Source organism: Terrapene carolina, unplaced genomic scaffold (genome assembly GCF_002925995.2).
Source record: "Terrapene carolina triunguis isolate 2854851 unplaced genomic scaffold, T_m_triunguis-2.0 Scaffold85, whole genome shotgun sequence".
NCBI classification, from domain to species: Eukaryota; Metazoa; Chordata; order Testudines; family Emydidae; genus Terrapene; species Terrapene triunguis.
This window is the reverse complement of record NW_020664436.1, coordinates 24,827,061-24,846,559: the sequence shown is the minus strand read 5'-3', so window position 1 is coordinate 24,846,559 and position 19,499 is coordinate 24,827,061. Positions and strand designations below refer to the sequence as shown.

Sequence of the window (19,499 nt, the reverse complement as noted above, 5' to 3'; positions counted from 1 at the left end):
GAGAGGGAAGGAACGAGGACTCAGCGCACAGCCTCCCCCCTCCCTCCGCTGCCTCCTGCCCACGGCAATCAGCTAGTTTGCGGCATTCGGGAGGCGGGGGGGGGGAGAGGGGCTGCACGCCGAGTCCTCGCTCCTGCCCCCTCTCTCCTGAACACTGGAAGCCAGCTGATTGCCCTGGGCAGGAGGTGGGGGAAGGCACTGATCCGTGGGGTCTGCCGGCGGTTGGGTGGTGGGGGAGCATAGGGGAGCTGATGCGGGGGCTGCCAGCTGTGGACAAAGCAGGCAGCCAAACGACATTATAGCGAAGCATTGCACGACTTTAAATGGAGCATGTTCTGTAATTAAGCAGGGACGTAAGATTGAAACAACGTTAAGCGAGAGGGAATTACTGTACAAGGTGTTGAAGCACACAGGGATAAGGATTTGGGTTTGGTAGCACCAGGGGGAAAAGTGAGTCACTATTGATCCATCCTACTTTGGCTAATTCACGTGGCGCTGGCGGGATCCACATCTAGCTCATTTCCCGGAGGTTCTCAGCAATACCAGGCCTCTGAGGGCATTTATGGAGGAGAAATTAAAAGGGGTTAAAAATGTGAATGTTTTTAGTGCAGAATGAAATCTAGTATTTTAAAACTACCCTTTTGTTACATAAATATATTCTTGTGTGTGTGTGTGTGTGTATGTATGTATCCAGACATATTTACAATGGAGTACACGTTCATTCCTTGTAAACAGGTGCTCACATCACAAACTTGACACTAATTTCAAAATGTCCCCTTTGTGGTCATTCTCAGTACAAAAGCAAAATTTTGAATGGGCTGGAGACTGAAATAGGTTCCTAAACATTCCCTAAGGTGATCCCTCTAGGTCAGGATTTAGGCACTTTGTGGGGTAGCTTAAGGAAATCCTGCACTGCTGCTTTCTGCCGTACCTCTTCTGTTGATAGTTTAACTTAATTATCTATGGTTGTCAGTCTGCTAACTTTCACTAGAACTATATTCTATTTAAATGAAGGAAAGCATAAACATTCAGGTACATTAATTTGAATCTGAGACCAACTGCACTTTCAGATAATAAATGTACTTGTAAGTCAAACAAATTAAATGTCCTTATATGAAGGAAAGCAACACATTAAATATACTACACTGATGCAACATTGAAGCAGACCATTTTTTTTAATTGAATCCACACAAACTTTGACTTTATCATTTTAATACTCATGATGTGTAAACTGTAAATGTTCATTTTGCAATTTTTACTCTCACAGTTTTCATTAATGTATTATTAAAGTATTAAAACAAGTGTTGACACCACCTTCACTATGAAGAGTACTGAAATGATGTATCTGAATGAAATCAACTTCTCCCAATTTGTGGTTAGCAGTTTGGAGTGGTTATTTTACAAAATGAATAATGGTTGTTAGAGAAGTAAATCTTAGTTCATCCTAATTATTGCCATCCCAGAAGGCTCCTTTATATAGTGATTGCCTCATTCTCCATGCTGAGGCTATTTGCTGAGGTGTGAGTCATGGTGAGCAAAAGATTTGAGCAACAAACTCCTGACCAAGATTGGGCTCTAAATCAGGACAGACTGAAACTTTGTCCTTGAAGTAAATTTTTAAATTCTATTGTAGTTTGTTAATTTTGTTCTCTTTTTCAGTATTTCTCCTTCTTACAAGAGTCTCCCATCAGTATCAGAGACTTTTCCAACATTAAGAACAATGACTGAGGTGCTAAATGCAGATTCTTCTCGTTGTCTTAAAAAAACTATAGTTGCTGTATAATTTATACAAATAAAGGGCCAAGACCTCTTGTTTTGTAAATTATTTTTGAAAAGGAAAAATTATGAAGAAACTGGGTCCTTTGTTACTTTTGATACAATTTTTGATAAATGTAATGTTTGAACCATTTTCTTTACCTTAGGGCTCTCAACAAATGGGAAAATCTTTGGATGAATGTTTCCATGCATAATTTAATGCCACTGCCTTCCTAATAGCAAATTTATTTCGGTGACCAAACCTAAGGGTGATATGATATAATTGAATGGGAACTATTTCGAACCTGCTGCAGATATGGATTTTGTTCTTAAAGAATGTTTTCCTTAATGCACTTTGAAAATCCCATATCTCCTCTGTCTTTCAGTCATATGTCTTCAGGTTCTTCAAAACAAAAAATGTAACTGTGAAAACTTTATGAACCATACTATGTGTGTAATGCATAAATACACACTTTACATAATGTTGTCCTATGAAGAAGTGTTTCAAATACCTGTTTGACAAATAATGTCAGGAACACTTGTAAAGAAATTGGTTTCAGGTAAACAAACTTTGGGAATAAAAATAAACAAATGATATGCTTAAAATGAGCCTTTTCTGGTGAGCAAATGACAGACTTATACTGATGGCGTTTTTACTTGCAAGTGAGGCTGGCATGCTGCTGTTGGGTTTCTGGATGTGGAGGGCACCAATAGGTTGTGACTGTACTGGGAGAGCCACCTGGAATGCTGCTTAGGCTGGTTTGTCAGATGGTGGTAGGGAGGGACACATCCTGCAGAAACTCAGAGCTAGTAGGGTAGCCCATCAGGCTGGCCAGGCTCAACTCAGGCAGTGAGGGTGACACCACAGACTGTGTTTCATAGAAAGAGGTGGATTTTCTTTCAGGCAGCAACAAAAGTGACCACCATGATTTGCAGGGAGTCCCAGTACATTGTGGCTTATCTTCAGAATCAGGGGGACCTATGTAACCTATGCAGATTCTGTCTCCTGAGTGATCTTGGCAGCTTTTGTGGAGTAGGTGGCTTCAGCCACAAAATCTCCAGTAGACTAGGGTGGGTTAGATGGTTTATTTCCTCAATGTGGCCATTTTCTCAGTTACTTAATCTGGGCTAGTTTTTGGTCTTTAATGTTCTCCTGCACCTCAAAAACAGTAAACAAAAGAAAAAAACCACTTCTGTTTCTAGGATCATGACTTTCAGAAGTCTTTTTTTACAATATCACTTTACAAAATTCACTTTGTTGTCACAAGCACTTTGTGGGCACAGTATTCCCTCTGCTAGTCTCCATTAATTATGTTCTTTGTTTTATGTACTCTGAATTTTCCAGAGCTCAGGGTTATGTGGGCAACTGCAAGGCTGTGCCCTAATCAGAGAGTGTGTGAAAAATATCTGAGGGAGCAACTTCTTTGCAAGGGGTGACATACCTGCAGCCGTTTGGAGCTTGAATGTGACAGGTGCAGAGAGATCATTTAGCAGCAGAGGGCAGGCAATCCCCAACACCCTGATTATCAGACACTGCCCAGAAGAAAATAGCTACACATCTTTATGTAACCCTTCCCCCTCCAGGCAGTGAGTGCTGCAGCTCCCTGATGAACTCTAACAACTCAAGATACACACAGCTTCCCCTCTCTACCACCCTACTGCCACAAGAGGTGGCTTTTTGAATGTTTGAGGATGTACATGAGGAATAAATAATGTCCCCCTAAAGAAAGTGGCAAAGAACTGAGAATGCCCATGTCTGTGACTGAAAGGAGGGGCCTCTGAGAATAGAATTGGCGGTGCAGTGGAGTTAGGGTAGGGAGGGGAGTTTAAAAAATGCACCCCTGAAGAGGAGTTAAGTATTAAAAAACAATACTGTGCTGTCACCAGTAGACTATATTACAGAGTGACTGCCATCACTCCATACTTAAGATTGCATATGAGTTTCCATTATAAGCTCAGTGTTCCCCTGTCCCTAAAATTCAGTCACACTGCTCTCAAATCAGTAGGTTAGATCTGGGGCTGTGACAGAATCTTTCAACAAAGTTTGAAGTTACCTGAACAGGAGGGTTTCCTAATTTGACATACTAAAGATAGTGTATGGGAGAGTTTAGTTTTCTAAAAAAGTCACTATAGCAAAGAACAGAAAACGAGAGAAATAAAAACTTAGTTTATGGGGCTCCCCAAGCAGATCTAGAGCAGAGGTTCTCAACCAGGGGTATGTGTACTCCTGGGGGTACCAGAGGTCTTCCAGGAGGTATTCAACTCATCTAGATCAGTGTTTCTCAACCTGGGGGTTGTGACACTCGGGGGTCACGGGATGGGTTTTGGGGGTCGCAAGTACAAGGCCAGCATTAGGGGTGGCAAGCATGGCAATTGCCCGGGGCACCATACCACAAGGGGCCCTGTGAAGCTACGTTACATGCTTCTGCTCTGGGAGGTGGGGCTTGGGCTTCAGACAAGGCTCACAAGTGAAAAACAGGCTCAAATATCACACTGAAATGTAAGTACAATATTTATATTCCAATTGATGTATTTTATAATTATATGGTAAAAATGACAAAGGAAGCAATTTTTCAGTAATAGTGTGCTGTGACACTTTTTGGTATTTTTATGTCTGATTTTGTAAGCAAGTAGTATTTAAATGAGGTGAAACTTGGGGTACACAAGACAAATCCGATTCCTGAAAGGGATACAGTAGTCTGGAAAGATTGAGAACCACTGATCTAGAGACTACACTAAAATTTTTGTGGATTTACAACCCAATTTCAGTAGTTAACTAGGATCGTTGCCACCTTAAAAAAAGAACATCACTTGATAGCTGGAGACCTAAACTTTCACTTGTATAAAAAGCATCTCTTGCCCATTTCTTTGGGGGGAGAGAGACCTCGATGTAATCTCAAAAAATGGGTGTGGTTGGAGCCCCTGTTCGCTTTGAACATTATAGTTCATAGTGCACACCAAAGCTACATGAGAAGGGTAGTGAAAACATCCATCTCCTTCCACTTATCTCTTACTCCTCCCATACATTACTGAAACAAATCATACTTTGTTCCACATTAGCTACCCCCCAGTGTAATGCAAGTGAGGTTCAAATATTTTTTTTTCATTGTGCATTTGTAACTCCCACTTAATGCTAATGGAGCTGCAAGTGCAGCAAGAGTGGTTCTTTGGAGAGAAGAGATAATTTAAGATAGGATTAGATTTTAAAGATGATTGAATCTTGGTACATTATTGGTATACATGCACTCACCAGACAACCTGTTTAATATCTGTTGGGTGACTAGATCCAGACAGTGCTTGAAGACCTCATATGCAAGCAGACCCAGGGCTGCGAGAATAGTCAGTCACATTTGACTGTAAAATGCTGTGACTTCCCCCAGTCAAGAGTTATACCAGTAACAGTGGTTCAGCAAGAAGTATACGGATTATTCCTTTCACCTCCCTTCCCCAATTATTTTTGTTTTTCCTCCTGCAATGTTGCAGAATTGGACAGACCTTGCTCAAAGGTCAGAAAAGCAGACAGTTATGAGCAGGGGTCTGGGTACAGGAAGTTTTCCGTAGAGCCATGCTCTCTACCCACTCCTGCCTATGTGCAACAGGAACATTTCTGAGTTGGATATTCAAAGAGCAGAGTTCACTTGAGGGAGCTTATTTCTATAAAACAATTTTTGGGACCAATAAGTGTGACTTTAGGGTACTGAACTTCAGCATCCTAAACTCTAGAATCCCCCAGGAAGTCTAGAATAATGGACAAATATTTCATGGAAATTCAGTGTATGGTATATTTACTAGGGAGTATTTGTCCAACTCACAAAATTATCACAGCATTTGGGATGATTGGCATTACTTGCTCAAGAGAGGGAAGTGCGAGACTAGAACAGCAGCAGAAGTTAAAGTGAGGACCTAGGTCCATTGGCAAAGCTTGTATTACGGGAATATTTGCACACAGCCTTCCTGCATTGTCTGGCTCTAACTAGTACTAATGATCATTCTTTTCAAAGTCTTATGATCAAAAGGGAGTACGTTTAAAAGCCTAAAATCAGTGTGATGTTCCCCATAAGAGAGATGGGAGCTGTTACAGTAATTTGCTGCCAAATTGTGGTGTGGGGGTCTTATCTTGTTCACCCTCCTGTTTGGACATCTTTTTTACCTCCCTTCCTATAAGTAAGTACTACCCATTTCTATTGGACCTTCTATCTAAGGATCTCAAACAATAATAAATTAAATAGAATATCCCTATGATAAAAGTAATTATCTTTAGCCTGGTGGAAAAACTGAGGTACAGCAGCTTTGAAGCTGTCAGGAGTAGAGCTCAGATCTCTGGGCTGGCTTTATTATAGCCATAAGATATCTTTCTTTCCAGATTGTAAGTTTTCCTGTGATTGTATCATTTAGGCAGAAGGGGGAAACATATACTAGGGCAGGCTGGCTGGCAAGTTACCTTTGTGCTTTCTCTTATGCTGTCCCTCATGCCTGGGAGGAACTCCCCATAAAACATCTGCAAAGCTACCTCAGTATCCTTCAAATCCCTCTTTAAAACCCTTCTCTGTTTTGATGCTTTACAAAAAGCTTGACAACTTGGTTGCTGGTGGACTGACCAATACTGTCTTAACATTTCCTTATATTCACATGGCCGTCTTTCTGTGTCCATCAGTTGTCGCTTGTCTGATACTTAGTCCCTGCCCCCAAAGTGCTTAGTCTGTCTTTTTATTCTGTGTTTGTACAGTGCCTACCATAATGGGATCCTGGTCCTTGACTAGGGCTGCTAGGTGCTATGATGATAATAAAATCAAAGGGAAACGTTTTTTGAGGTGGGAGGGGGCAGGAACATTTCCCTGGCCTCCTCCACAAACAAATCCCTGCTGTTGATATTTTTATCTACCATTTTTTCTTCCATTCTTCTGACTTTATGTCCACCCCTTCTTTCAAAATAAAGGCATCTAGAAGAAAAATTCTAGTAATTGAAAATGAATAGATAGGTGTGGTGTGTCAACTTGCTTCTCTGGGTGTGATATACAGAGGCTGATTAATGAAGAGTGAGCTTTAGTCAGATGCTTCCAAACTAGTTTAACAAACATAATGATTGGGCTAATGCAGTGGTTCCCAAACTTTAACAACCCATGAACCCCTTTCACTAAAATGTCAAGTCTCATTAACCCCCTCCTAAAAATGAACATTTCCATGGATTTTCTCCCTTACCTCAGCATAAATTATAAAAGCATTGATCTTGGACATATAAAAATTGTTTTTATGACATGCTTATTATACACTATTAATTATTTATCATTACAGTATTTTTATTATGTTATGAAAATGGCAACACTCTTCCAAGATCTCACTTCTGTAGCTTGTATCACTTTTGATTAAGCCTGTTATAAGACAAGGCTCCTATCAGAGGTGCCAGTAGAAAAAAGGGGTGAGGGAGCAAAGCCCCCATGCACCACAGGGACTGGGGGGGCACTGCCAGAAAAGTGGGGGGCCCAGGGAGGCCACCGGAAAAAAAGGGCAGGGACCCACAGGGAGGCGTGCTGATGTGGGGGCATCATGTGACCCTCATCACCCCCCATACTGGCGCCTCTGGCTCCTATGTTTCATCAAGGAGTATCAGATGTGAAACAGCATGAAGGTATTTAAGAAGCCAACTCAAAGAGTTCCTCCTACACAAGCATTCAGGTCTTGAGCAGTCCAGGTAAACAATGCACGTTACAACAAAGCTTAAACTTGTTCTTCATAATAATTTAAAAACAACAGTAGCAGCCTATTTAATTTTAAAAACAGCAAAAAAATATCCACCTCCCTTTCTATTTCGTAAAAGGAGTCTTGAAGTTTAAATCTCCTCAGCGTGATAGATATGCTTGCTTTGATCTGCTTAGCTCTTGGATGTCCCCAAGGCTCCGGGCTGCTGGCCCGTGCTCCTTATGGACAGTTCTGTCCGCCATTAGGGAATTTTTTTGTGAGAACCCCCTGTAACATTTTGTGAACTCCCAGGGGTTCACAAACCCCAGTTTGGGAACCACTGCCTTAGAATCAGGTGCCAAGAGGATATGCCAGTAGCTCTTCATATGGTCGAGAGTGGTGATGTACTCAGCCTCCCCCAGGCCTTCTAGTATCTCGTTGATCAGGGTATAGAGCAGGCAGCAAATCTACCCTTCCCTGCTCAGTGACTATAAAAGACATCTGGCCTTTCAAAATCATATTGGGAAACAAAAACACATTTGCCTGCAACGTTTGGGGAGACCAAGTATCAGCTGGATGCAATTTGGAGTTGCTACAATATTAAAAAAAAAAAAAAAATCAAAGTCCCAGAAATCAGGATTTAGAATGGAAATGCCAACTCGCTTAATAATACAGCCCAATCTGCTGCTGCTTCCACTTTTAGAAAAACTCTTAGGGACATGGACAGCTCCATCTGCCACTCACTATTTTCAGAACAGATTGTAGCATTGTTTGCTTGTTACTGTGGTTGGTGTCAGTGCGTGTGTGTTTGTCTCCATGCTAGTCATGAACAGCTAGGTACCCTTGGATAAAGCACAAGTTCTGTCTTGACTTACATTTACGGCTCGGGGTGGCAAAAGGTAATAGCAAAGGCAGAATATAGCACTTATCTGTCAAATATTTTGGGGAAGTCCTATGGCCTGTGTTCTACAGAAGGGCAGACTGGATGATCACAGTGGTCCCTTCTGGCCTTGGTGTCTCTGAATCTCAAAGTACCTTCCACAGGAGGTCGGAGAGGGGAAGTGACTTGCCCAAGGCCACACACAGACCTGGTGGCAGAGATGTACCGGGTCTCCTGAGTCCCAGTGCAGTGCTCTACCACCCACCAGGCCACACTGTTCTCAAAAAGAAACAAAGTCAGTGTTACGCAGTGAAATTCACCCTGGGATTCAGAAGTTCCCCACAGAGCAGGAGGAAATGTAAAGCGGCCAGGACTCAAGGGTTCCCCAGAATAATGTTGAAAAATAAAGCAATGGGGAGGTCACAGTGCAGCTATCCATCAGAGAAGATACACGTGTTTGCAAACAACCTTCCCCCCCACCCCCACAAAGCCAATGAGTCACAGTATCTCAGGTCAAAAAAAGAGGGCTCCTTCCCCCACAGTAGGATACAGATACTGCCAAGTGGAAATCAGTGATTGGCAGAGTGGTATTCTCTTAGTATAATGTGTTTAGTTACAAACTGTAGACAAGGCCTGTTCCCTTGAACAGGGTAGGTAACAAATGGCACACAGAATGGCACTGTCCCATGGAAACCCCAGGTCAGGCACCTCCGTCCTGTACAAGGAAACTGTGCCCCTCCTTCCCCTCCCCCCCCCCAGTCCCTGCTCTTCTCACCCGGGAGACCCGCTAGCCCAAGGTTGTTCACAAGACCACCTGGCTGAGGAAGGTGAACCTGGGTGTGTACCCTCCAGTTTTACAGATACAATGCAACATGAAAGAACAACAGCGCTTTAGTTGCCAGACACAGGAGAGAGCTCTGAGCCACACAGTGCCCTTAAAGGCCCTCTGGGTGCAGTCACTGCATGGCAGCTTCAACTTTTCCTATGGGACATTTAATCCTGAGTGCTTATACCGCAGTTAGCATCTTTCACATACAGTATTCTTCCCTTACCCTGGGAAGGAAATGATACATCTGGCCCCAAATATGCAGACGAGCTTCCCCAAAGCTGCCAGTGGATGAATATCTGTGCTGTAGCCCAATAAAATCAGGAGCAGATTGCTTGGTATGGAATAGCTAAAGGCAGCACCAAAGGACCTGACCAGCTTTTATCACTACTCGACCTAACATATTGCAGAAGGAAGGGACACTTCACTGACCCCATGTCTCCAGCAGAGGGGACTTTCCCAGGGCTCTGCACCATGAGGATGATACACTTTGCACTCCTAAAGCATATTCTGTCAAAGGATCTCAATGTGCTTTACAAATAATAATGGATTAAACCTTTATCCCTGGGAGATTAGGCAAACCATTGTTATTGTTATTCTCCTTTTGCTGATGGGGAAAACCAATGCACAGAGATTTGCTCAAGGTCACGCTGCAAGGCCAGGGCAGAGTGAACCCCCCAAACACCACTAAAACTTGACATTTGAGGCCTGGCTCATCATTGTGTTTTATGCCAGTGTAACACCATGGATTTCAGTGGAGAATCAGGCCTTTAATTTCCTGACTCCTACTCCAATGCATTAACCACAAGTTCATCCTTCCTCTTAGCAGTGCAGATACAAAACAAAGTATAGAGAGGGTGCAGAAACGCACGTCTCATACTGTCAAACGGACAAAGGACATATGGACAAAGCTAGGGTGACCAGATGTCATGTTTTTAAAGGGACAGTCCCTTTTTTGGGACTTTTTCTTATATAGGTCCCCACCCCCTGTCCTCTTTTTATCTGTTAACCCTAGACAAAGGTCACATTCCCTTGAAGGCAGACACTTGGCTCTTGCAGGAGATACGTTTTAATTCTCCTTCCAGGATTTCCCCAATGACACCTTTCTCCCTTTAGGCAGGGAATAAAAAGAGTTTGTCTTTAGTGAATGTGAGGGCATGTCTACACTTGCCATTTAAAGTGGAAAAAGTCCCTTTTGCGTGGGAGCATCTACACTTACCAATGACTTTTTGCGGTGAAACTCAGAAGTTTCACGGCAAAAAGAAAACCACCACCACAAGAGGCATACAGCTCTTACCGGTGATGCTTTTGCTGTGATGTGCAAGTGAAGACATGTTCTTCCTGTTTACAGAGCTTTTAGCCTCCGGAGGATATCCCACTCTGGCCAGCAGCTCTGCTGCCAGGCAAACAGACATCCATCCCTCCCACTGGAAAGCCCCGGGAACTTTGAAACGCCCCTTCTTGTTTTGTTGGCAAGTGCTCACTTATCTGGCCAGGTGACAATGGCTGCTTCGCGGAGCAAACTATCCCCTGCTTGGAGCAATGCTGAGCTACTGGAGCTGGTCAGGGTTTGGGGAGAGGAGGCTGTGCAGGCACCCAGGATGAGCCGCGATCACCCCCCACTCCCCACAAGACCTATTGTCAAAACGGAAAGAGCTGCACTGTGGATAGCTGCCCCCAGTGTGTTGCTTTCAAATGTGAACACGATCTGATGCCTGTGGAAGGAAGTGAGTACACAAACCAGCATTTTTCTTTAACCGGTTCACTATCACTGGTGAAACTGACAGCACAAAAACTCTGCAAGTGTAGACATAGCCCGAGATGAATTCCTGTGCTATGGGAGACAAGGCCCAGTTTGTCTACTCAGACCAGGTAATGTGAGCCAACTCCTCACTCAGCTATGATCCACCCAGCGGAAGTCTAACATCCTTCAAGATACTTCAGTTTTCAGATCCACCTTTTAATGCACTTGTGCTAGTGGCCAGATCTCCAGAAAAGGGATTGGGGGGCATTTCTAAAATTCTTAAGATCATCACATGCTAGTATCTTTTGGAAATCCGTTTTGGACCCGTAAAAGTTACAACTGGCTTTTGATTGTTTAACGTTTTACTCTGAACCCCCTTTGTTCATTGAGGGTAAATCCACTCCTGTGGAGCAAGTCAGCACAAGGACTATGCACTGCTGACATCTCACTTAAGCCTCATTTTGGGGGACTTGAAAATCTGTGCGGGGGCAAATTTCATCCTTAAACAATAAGAAGCTATCTGCCTACCTGAGTCACCCCCTTTAAGCTGAAAGTCTGTGCATGGGGTTCCTGCCTAACAGCAAATCCCAAGTACTACTAGGTTTCTCTGTTATCCCTGGTCTGTATAGAGACTATGAGTGAAATCCTGGCCCCACTAAAGTCAATGGAAGTTTTGCTGTTGACTTCAGTGGAGTCAATTTCACACACCATATCATCCCTATGCTCTGCCTGTCTGCTCAGAGAGCAGAATTTTTGTATATTTTAGTATCCTGCTTGCTCAACAGCAGCATGAGCTAAGCAGAGCAGAGGAATAGCCCGAAATGCCACATGTGCATTTGCTCCCAAGCAAAAACACAGCTGGTGGCTCTAATTTTAGCCCCAAGAAAGTGCCTCTAAAGCTATTGCATATCTTGATAAATCTTCTAAATTGACACCGCTTGGGCTAAAGCTGGTTTTCAAAAGGAAGAGGCCACGTACTGAATTTTAAATGTTACTTTGAACAGCGCTGAAGCGCTTTGCCTTCCACATGCTGTTACACAATGCGCCTGAGGACTATGGCAGCAGATGTTGAGAGGTGCAAGCAAGAGCCAGAATGGGGCCTCCTATCACTGTAGTTAATCCACATTCCCAAGAGGTGATAGATAGATGGAAGAATTCTTCTGTTGACCTATCTAGCGCTGACTACACTGGGGGTTAGGTCAGTGTAACTATGTCACTCAGTCTCGGTGCAGATAGTGCTAGGCGGATGGAGAATTCTTCCATCAACGTAGCTACTGTCTCTTGGGGAGATGGATTACCTGTGCTGATGGGAGAACCCCTGCTGTAGGTGTAGGCGGGGTCTACACTGAAGTGGTCCTATGGAACTGCTGCGGAAGCGTTTTAAGTTTAGACAAGCCCCTAGAAGTGTCACAGCCAGGCTAGTGGAGCAGTGTGAGAAACTGTGCTGTAGAGTCCTCCAGGAAGGCAGTCATAGGTGCAGCCACTGAGGAATGAGGCTTTTTACTATTCTGCGGACGTCCTCTCTCTCTCTCTCTCTCTCTCTTAGTGCAGTTGCAGGACTAGTGTGTTCTCTCACCTGGCCCTCTATACTCCTTTTTTTTTTAAGCATGTTTTGTATCACACAATGAAGATTTGTTTGTTTGGGGGTTTAGACAGGGATTTATTATTCAATGGAATTCCCTCTGCAGGACTGGTGTAATTTAAGGCTCCAGGGCAGAGGGGGGAAAACTACAGCCTGTGGGCCACATCCAGCTCGTGGGACCGTCCTGCCCAGCCCCGGAGCTCCTGGCCTGGGAGGCTAGCCCTCAGCCTCTCCCCTGCTGTCACCCCTCCCCCGCAGCCTCAGCTCGCTCCGCTGCCGGCACAATGCTCTGGGCAGTGGAGCTGTGAGCTCCTGGGGCAGCGCAGCTGCAGAGCCAGGCCTGACCTGGTGCTCTGTGCTGCATGGTGGCAGCGGTGTGGCCCAGCTCCAGCCACCGGTGCTCCAGGCAGCACGGTAAGGGGGCAGGGAGGGTTGGATAGAGGGCAGGGGAGTGGTCAGGGGGCAGGTGTGTGGATAGGGGTCAGGGGGAAACAGGGGGTTGAATGGGGCAGGGGTCCCAGGGAGGGTAGTCAGGTAAGAGGGGAGGTTGGATGGGGCAGGAGGGGGCACTCAGGGGACAGGGAGAAGAGGTGGTTGGATGGGGCAGGGGTCCGGGGGGGCCCCCCATCAGGAATGAGAGGAAGGGTTGGATGGGGCAGCAGGGGGCCAGGGACAGGGGTGTGTGGATGGGACAGGGGTTCCAGAGGGGCCATCAAGGAACAGGGGGGTGGTGGATGGGGCAGGAGTCCTGTGGGGGGGGCAGATAGGAGGTGGGGGCTGGGCCACAACCCCCACCCCTAACCAGCCCTCCATACAATTTACAAAACCCGATGCGGCCCTCAGGCCAAAACGTTTGCCCACCCCTGCTCAGGGTTATATCAATTCTGTGGTCCATGTACCTAATTCCCCAGGGCTTTTACTGTACCCCCTTACATAAGTTCTGATTTGATGTTGATTTTTTTTTAAAGTAACAATATTCCACTTCTCCCCAGCATGCACACATGTGAGAGAAAATGTCAGTAATGGACAGAAATTGAATATTGCCTCACTGCAATGGGGGTCTGCTACTCACCGCTCAGCAGCACCTCCTCATAGTTCGTTTGAGGAATTAGCTTGTCACTGTCCACACCCCATCCTACGGTCACTCAGCCAGTTGCATCAGTCACTCACTCTGCAGCCCCTTTCTCAATAGTCAGGAGCCACTCCTCCTCTCCTTCATGGCCTAGCCCTCCAGACAAGTCACAATCATCCTCCCCTTCAGGGGGTCTCATCAGAGTCTCTTTTCACAAAGTCTCAAGTACTATAGTCTCCATATCCTCTGTGGCTGGTAGAGGAACCTGGGCCAGCCCTCTACTCTGGGTTCCAATCCAGGGACCCTAGAACCAGCAGTTCAGGTCCATACTGTCTCAGACTTCACTACTGCTTCCTACTTACCTACTCTCCTCCTTGTATCAGGAAGCCCCTACAGCCCCTTTCCATGCTCAGCTCCTAGGCTTTAGAGAAGCCCTGCCTGTTCCTGACCAGGTGATTTTCATTTTCAATTAGTATCATAGCCCTTTAACTCCCCAGCAGGTGCAGCCTATGGCTTATGGGTGTCTCTTGCTACCTTAACCTCTTCAGGGCTGGTGTGGGGTGAACACCCCATCACATGAACGTAAAAAGATCCAAACCAATAGCAAATGAGCGCTCAAGTAGGTTTCTTAGTTAACAGCTCTGGAGACTGAATTGTCCAAAGGAAGGAATTAATTTTATTACTCATGTGGGGGGATATTCAGCTCTGTGCAGAGGGTCAGGAAAGGTCTTGTGCACCCCCCACCCACCCCCAAACAGTACTGCCAACCCCAGGTGTTCAAAAACCATGAGTCAGGCTGCCCCAAAATCATGAGATTGGCTTAAAATCATGATACTTTTAAAAATAATAAATTGTGGGTTGTTTCATTTGAATTCTGGTTGTCGAACCTTTAGGGTGCACTTAGGTCACTTTTTCTAGCTTTTCCCCACAAATGTGAGAGCTCTAAACTTACTTTTTTAAAAAATAAAAATGGAGATTCTCGCATCATCACATGACTCCAAGAGCTGGGACTTTAAGAAAAACACTAAATATAATGACACTCATGAGAGAATTGCAAGAACTGGCAGCACTGCGTGACATCCCCAAAGAGGGATTTAGTGAGATTTAATTGATGCTTTCTGCACCAGAGTGAATTTCACCCTAGGTGAGTCACTAAGGGTCCATCCACACTGCATCTGAGAGCAAGTCTCCCAGCCCAAGTCCCCAGACTTACGCTAGTGCTCTAAAAAGAGCTATGTAGACATCAGGGCTGGCTCCAGGGTTTTGGCCGCCCCAAGCAGCCAAAAAAAAAAAAAAGCGGCGATTGGCGGCGGCAATTCGGCAAAGGTCCTTCGCTCCAAGCGCGAGTGAGGGACCGTCCGCCGAATTGCCGCCAAATAGCTGGACCTGCCGCCGCTCTCCGGAGTGGTCGCCCCAAGCACTTGCTTGCCAAGCTGGTGCCTGGAGCCGGCCCTGGTAGACATTGTGGTTCAGGCTGGAGTTTGGGCTCTGAAACCTATGGGAGGGGGTGGGCCTGAAAGCCCAAGCTCCAGCCCGAGCCACAATGACAAGGCAAAGTCTACACAGCCATTTTTAGTGCACTAGTTTGAATCTCATTAGCACAAGTCCATGAAGCCAGGATGGGAGACTACATAGCCTTTGTGAAAGATCATCTTTCCAGTCTGCAGACTAGGCCCAAGTCATGGGCAGTGTCTGCTGATAGCACCTAGGGGAGTTCCCATGCATGGTACGCTTTGGCTTCCAGGCTCTGTGCAGCAGTGGCATGCCCCACTGAAGAATGGGTTTATTGTACGGGCTCTCAAGACCACATCAAGCAAGATTATCTAATCTAACCTATCTATGGTACTTATATGGCTCCTGTTACCGTCAGACCTGAGTGCCTTTTTCTCTCTTTTGCTGTGAAGGGTAATTCATTTTCCTTGTTATTACGCTATTAAACCCCCCTAGTTAAAATATGGGAGTTGGGCAGGCCAGGGAACCAACTGGACCAGGTGTCTGAAAGCCCTGGGGTTCCCAGCCTGGGCCAGTCTGCATAGCAGGGATGCCACAGAACTGTGGATCTGGAAGCTCATCCCAGGACTTCCAGGCTTCCAGCTTCCCAGGACGCAGCCTGGAGGTACTGAGAGCCCCATCTTGAGCCAGGGTTCTCAGGGCTTCCATCTTGCAGCCTGGAAGCACTGAATGCTCCAACCCAGGGGCAGTCCACCTAGCAGGGCAGCTCCAGAGCCCCAGAGCCTGGAATCCAGGCTCTGCAGCAGGGAAGGATGAATCCATTGGACCCCTGCCTGTGGTTCATTGAAGATTTGTCAAACCTGATACATTTTCGCAAAACTTTTCAGGTTCAAGGGATTGACATTTCCTGATGAAACCCTGCTATTACCCACTAGTTTGTGTGTGTTACATGCCCCTCTATGTGCCCAGTCCACAGAGGATGTGAGACTGGTACAGCCACCAGTTACAAAGCGTCTCTGTCCTTCACTCAAACTGTATTGTTCTATTCCCCAGTGTCTCAGGTCATGTCTACACTACAGCCTTTGGTTGACACAAGTTACATTGGCGCACAGCTGCTGAAGTTTGTATATCATTCAGGACTGCTTCCATCGGTGCTGCACGTACTCACCAGGAGCGCTTGTGTCGATGCAAAGTGCAGGGTGTGATGTTACACTCCATATTCTTCATAGAAATATTGTTATGATATGAATATGGCCTAACTAAGATATGTTTTATGCAAGATGGGTCATGTGAGATATCATTGGAAAGGCTATGATTTGCTGAATGTGTTTATCCAATTTGTATGCCTGTATCATTTCTGTATCTGAAGTTAGGAATATTGACTATGTAACAATTACAACTGTGTGTGTAGTTGGGGGAATATCCACCAGACAGTAAGCAATCAGCCTTAATGGGCCATTAGGAAAAGACAATGAATCTTTGAAGGTGTGGATCTCCCATCTTCCCCGGAGTTCCTTCCAGTGGACATTGCAAATAAACCTTATTTCATGGTTGCTTTGACACTGCAAGGTCAGGTGATAAGGTCACCTGGTACAAAATACCACCTTGGACACTGCTGATATTTTTCCACTGGGAACAAAGGATTCCCGCCTTTTGTAGTTAGTAAACTTATTTCTTGCTTATAACATAACCCAGTTTGTGCAATTCATATTGGGGGGGCAAGAAGCTGTGCATATCTCTCTTCACATTGAGGGAAAGGATGATTTTTATGAGCTTGCGCTGTGCAGATTTTTTCAATATAGCACAAAACAATATTATTTGGGGTTTACTCCCCAAAGGAGGTGTGCACATGAGTGCTGAGTAAATCCATGAGCTGATTCTTCCCACACAGTGCTGATTTCGGTCTGTGTCTGCAGCTGGGTGTGGCCTTACCTGTGTGTGTGCTAGAGAAGGCTTGAGGGCCTGGCACAGCAAGAACAGGATGAGGAAGCCCAGGCTGGTGGACTGGGCAGAACCATTGGGACCCCAGCACATCAGGTGGCATCCCAGATGGGGGGTCCAACCCATCACACAGGGCACCCTGGGTAGGTATCCCAGTATGCCATGCACCACTGCCTGACACAATGCCTTTTGGGGAATTTTTGTAATGTGTTGTGGGGTAGAAATGAATCATGCAGGTATCTCTGGGAGCCAGGAGTGAAGTTCCCAGCATGCATCATTCTGCATCCCATAATACCATCCATATCCCATATATTTTTTAAAATCCTACGAACTCCTGTTGCACTTTTCAGTCTCTGCCATCTCTGACAGAAGCTTGGAGCCCACAGAGCTCTGCACTATTCCCTTGAACAATGCAAATACAGAACACACAAGTCTGTATTGGCAGACCTGCAGGAGGCATTGCTCCAACGGGGGATATGAGGATTTCTGCTAGGACAGATTGCTGAGGGACACAGTGAGAACCAGTTCAAAGTTGTTGTTGGCAATCATGGAGCAGCTGCAGCTGGTGGAGCACTAGGTCTGGGCCCAAGAAATGAGCACTGACTGGTGGGATCGCATTGTAATCAGGCTTGGGATGATAAGCAGAGGCTGCAGAACTTTTGGATGCAGAAGGGAACATTCCTAGATCTGTGTGCCACGCTTACCCCAGCCCTCCAGTACAGGGATTCCAAAATGAGAGCTGCACGGACAGTGGAGAAGAGAGTGGCAATCACATTCTAGAAGCTTGTAGTGCCAGTTTGTTATCAGTTAGTGGGAAATCATTTTAGAGTTGGAAAATCCACAGTGGGGGGCTGTTAATTGTCTTCTGCTACTCAGGACTGTGACTCTTGGCAATGTTCAGGATGTAGTGGATGGATTTGCAGCAATGGGGCTCCCGAACTGCAATGGGACAATAGATGGCACACACATCCCTATTTTGGTGCCAGCTCACCTCGCCACAGAGTGCATCACCAGAAAGGGCTGCTTTTCTTTGGTTATGCAAGTGTTGGTGGGTCAGTGAAGACGCTTCATCAGTATCAGTGTGGGTTGGTCAGGGAAGGTGCATGATGCTCATATCTCTAAGGCCAAAGGACTGTTCAGAAAGCATCAAGCAGGCACTTTCTTTCCTGACCTGTGGATTACCATTGGTGATGTTGAAATGCCAATAGCAGTTGAGGCAGGCTTTGAAAGAGCACTTGAATGGTTAGCCTCAGTTGTTTTCTGTGCGGGACGGTTTGCTGGGCCTGAAGCTTTAGTGCTGCTAGAAATGGTGTGATGCTTGCTGTACCTTTATGACTGCGTGTTTTACTGAAGCTATGAATTATGCAGTTCTTGCTGTACATTCATAAATATTAGATGGTGTGTTTTACTGGATTTATGATTTATGTGGTGCTTGCTGTACATTTATAAATATTACCATGTGTGTTACTGAAGCTATGAATTATGCAGTGCTTGCTGTACATTGATAAATATTAGACTGTATGTGTTACTGAAGCTGTGAATTACATGGTTCTTGCTGTACATTGATAAATATGACTGGGTGCTTTCCTGAACCTAGCAGTTCTGCGGTGCTGTACAGTTACAAGTAGTGGGTGCGTTGAGTACCACTATGCATCTTGCAATATGTGTTGTAAACTAAGAAAGATATTTTTATTTTCAAAATATTGAAATGTATTGAGTGGCAAAACCAGTGCAGAAAAACAATGTGCATAAAACAACAGGCAATGCAATACTAACTTTTAAAGTAGCTTAACAGAACAGAACTTTAAAATTGGAAAGGCAGCAAACATTTCTGCCCATTTCAGTGCACAAATGTAGGCCGTTGTGCTTACACATACACAAACCATGGTTCTCATAGGGCAGGGCATGTGAAGCTGTGGTTTTCCTTGCTGTCCCCAAGCATGGCATGGTGGGGGTAAAGGATGCCGCTGGTGATGCCACATGGTATGTTGGGAGGTGGCGGGAGCTGCTACCATGGAATTCTCAGAGGGTGAGACATCTGGGATTTTTGGACCTGTAGGTCAACCAAGGTCTGCAGCATTTGGGTTTGCTGCCTGAGAAGACCCATTATGTTCTAGTCCAGGGGTCGGCAATCTTTCAGAAGTGCTGTGCCGAGTCTTCATTTATTCACTCTGATTTAAGATTTTGCGTGCCAGTAATACATTTTAATGGTTTTAGAAGGTCTCTTTCTATAAGTCTATAATATATAACTAAACTATTGTTGTATGTAAAGTAAATAAGGTTTTTAAAATGTTTAAGAAGCTTCATTTAAAATTAAATTAAAATGCACTGTACCTGGTTGTGAGGGCCACCTGGGGCTTGGCTATCTTACATGATATTATCCTGATCAAACATGGCTGAGTGTAAAGAGTGGAGTTAGCAGACACACTGTTGACCACACCGTAATGGTCAGAATAGCCCCAGGCTCATTGTATTCAGTTCTGTGTCAGCTGTTAAACCTCAGCCAGACTCTACGTTGATTGCTAGCATTGTATTAGCTGGCTTGACTCTTCAGTCATCATGTTCAAACAT

The 19,499-nt window shown here is 45.2% G+C and overlaps 1 protein-coding gene across 2 annotated transcripts in view; it reads left to right on the top strand.

Annotated features, from left to right (window-relative positions):
• Positions 1-2,342, top strand: part of TTC13 (tetratricopeptide repeat domain 13) — a 119,330-nt gene extending 116,988 nt beyond the window's left edge. For both annotated transcript variants that reach the window (XM_026649687.1, XM_026649688.2), the window contains one exon: positions 1,660-2,342. In XM_026649687.1, coding sequence (XP_026505472.1) covers positions 1,660-1,783 — 124 coding nt within the window. In that variant the 3' untranslated portion in view covers positions 1,784-2,342. The remainder of the gene's footprint in view (positions 1-1,659) is intronic.
• Positions 2,343-19,499: the final 17,157 nt, after the last annotated feature.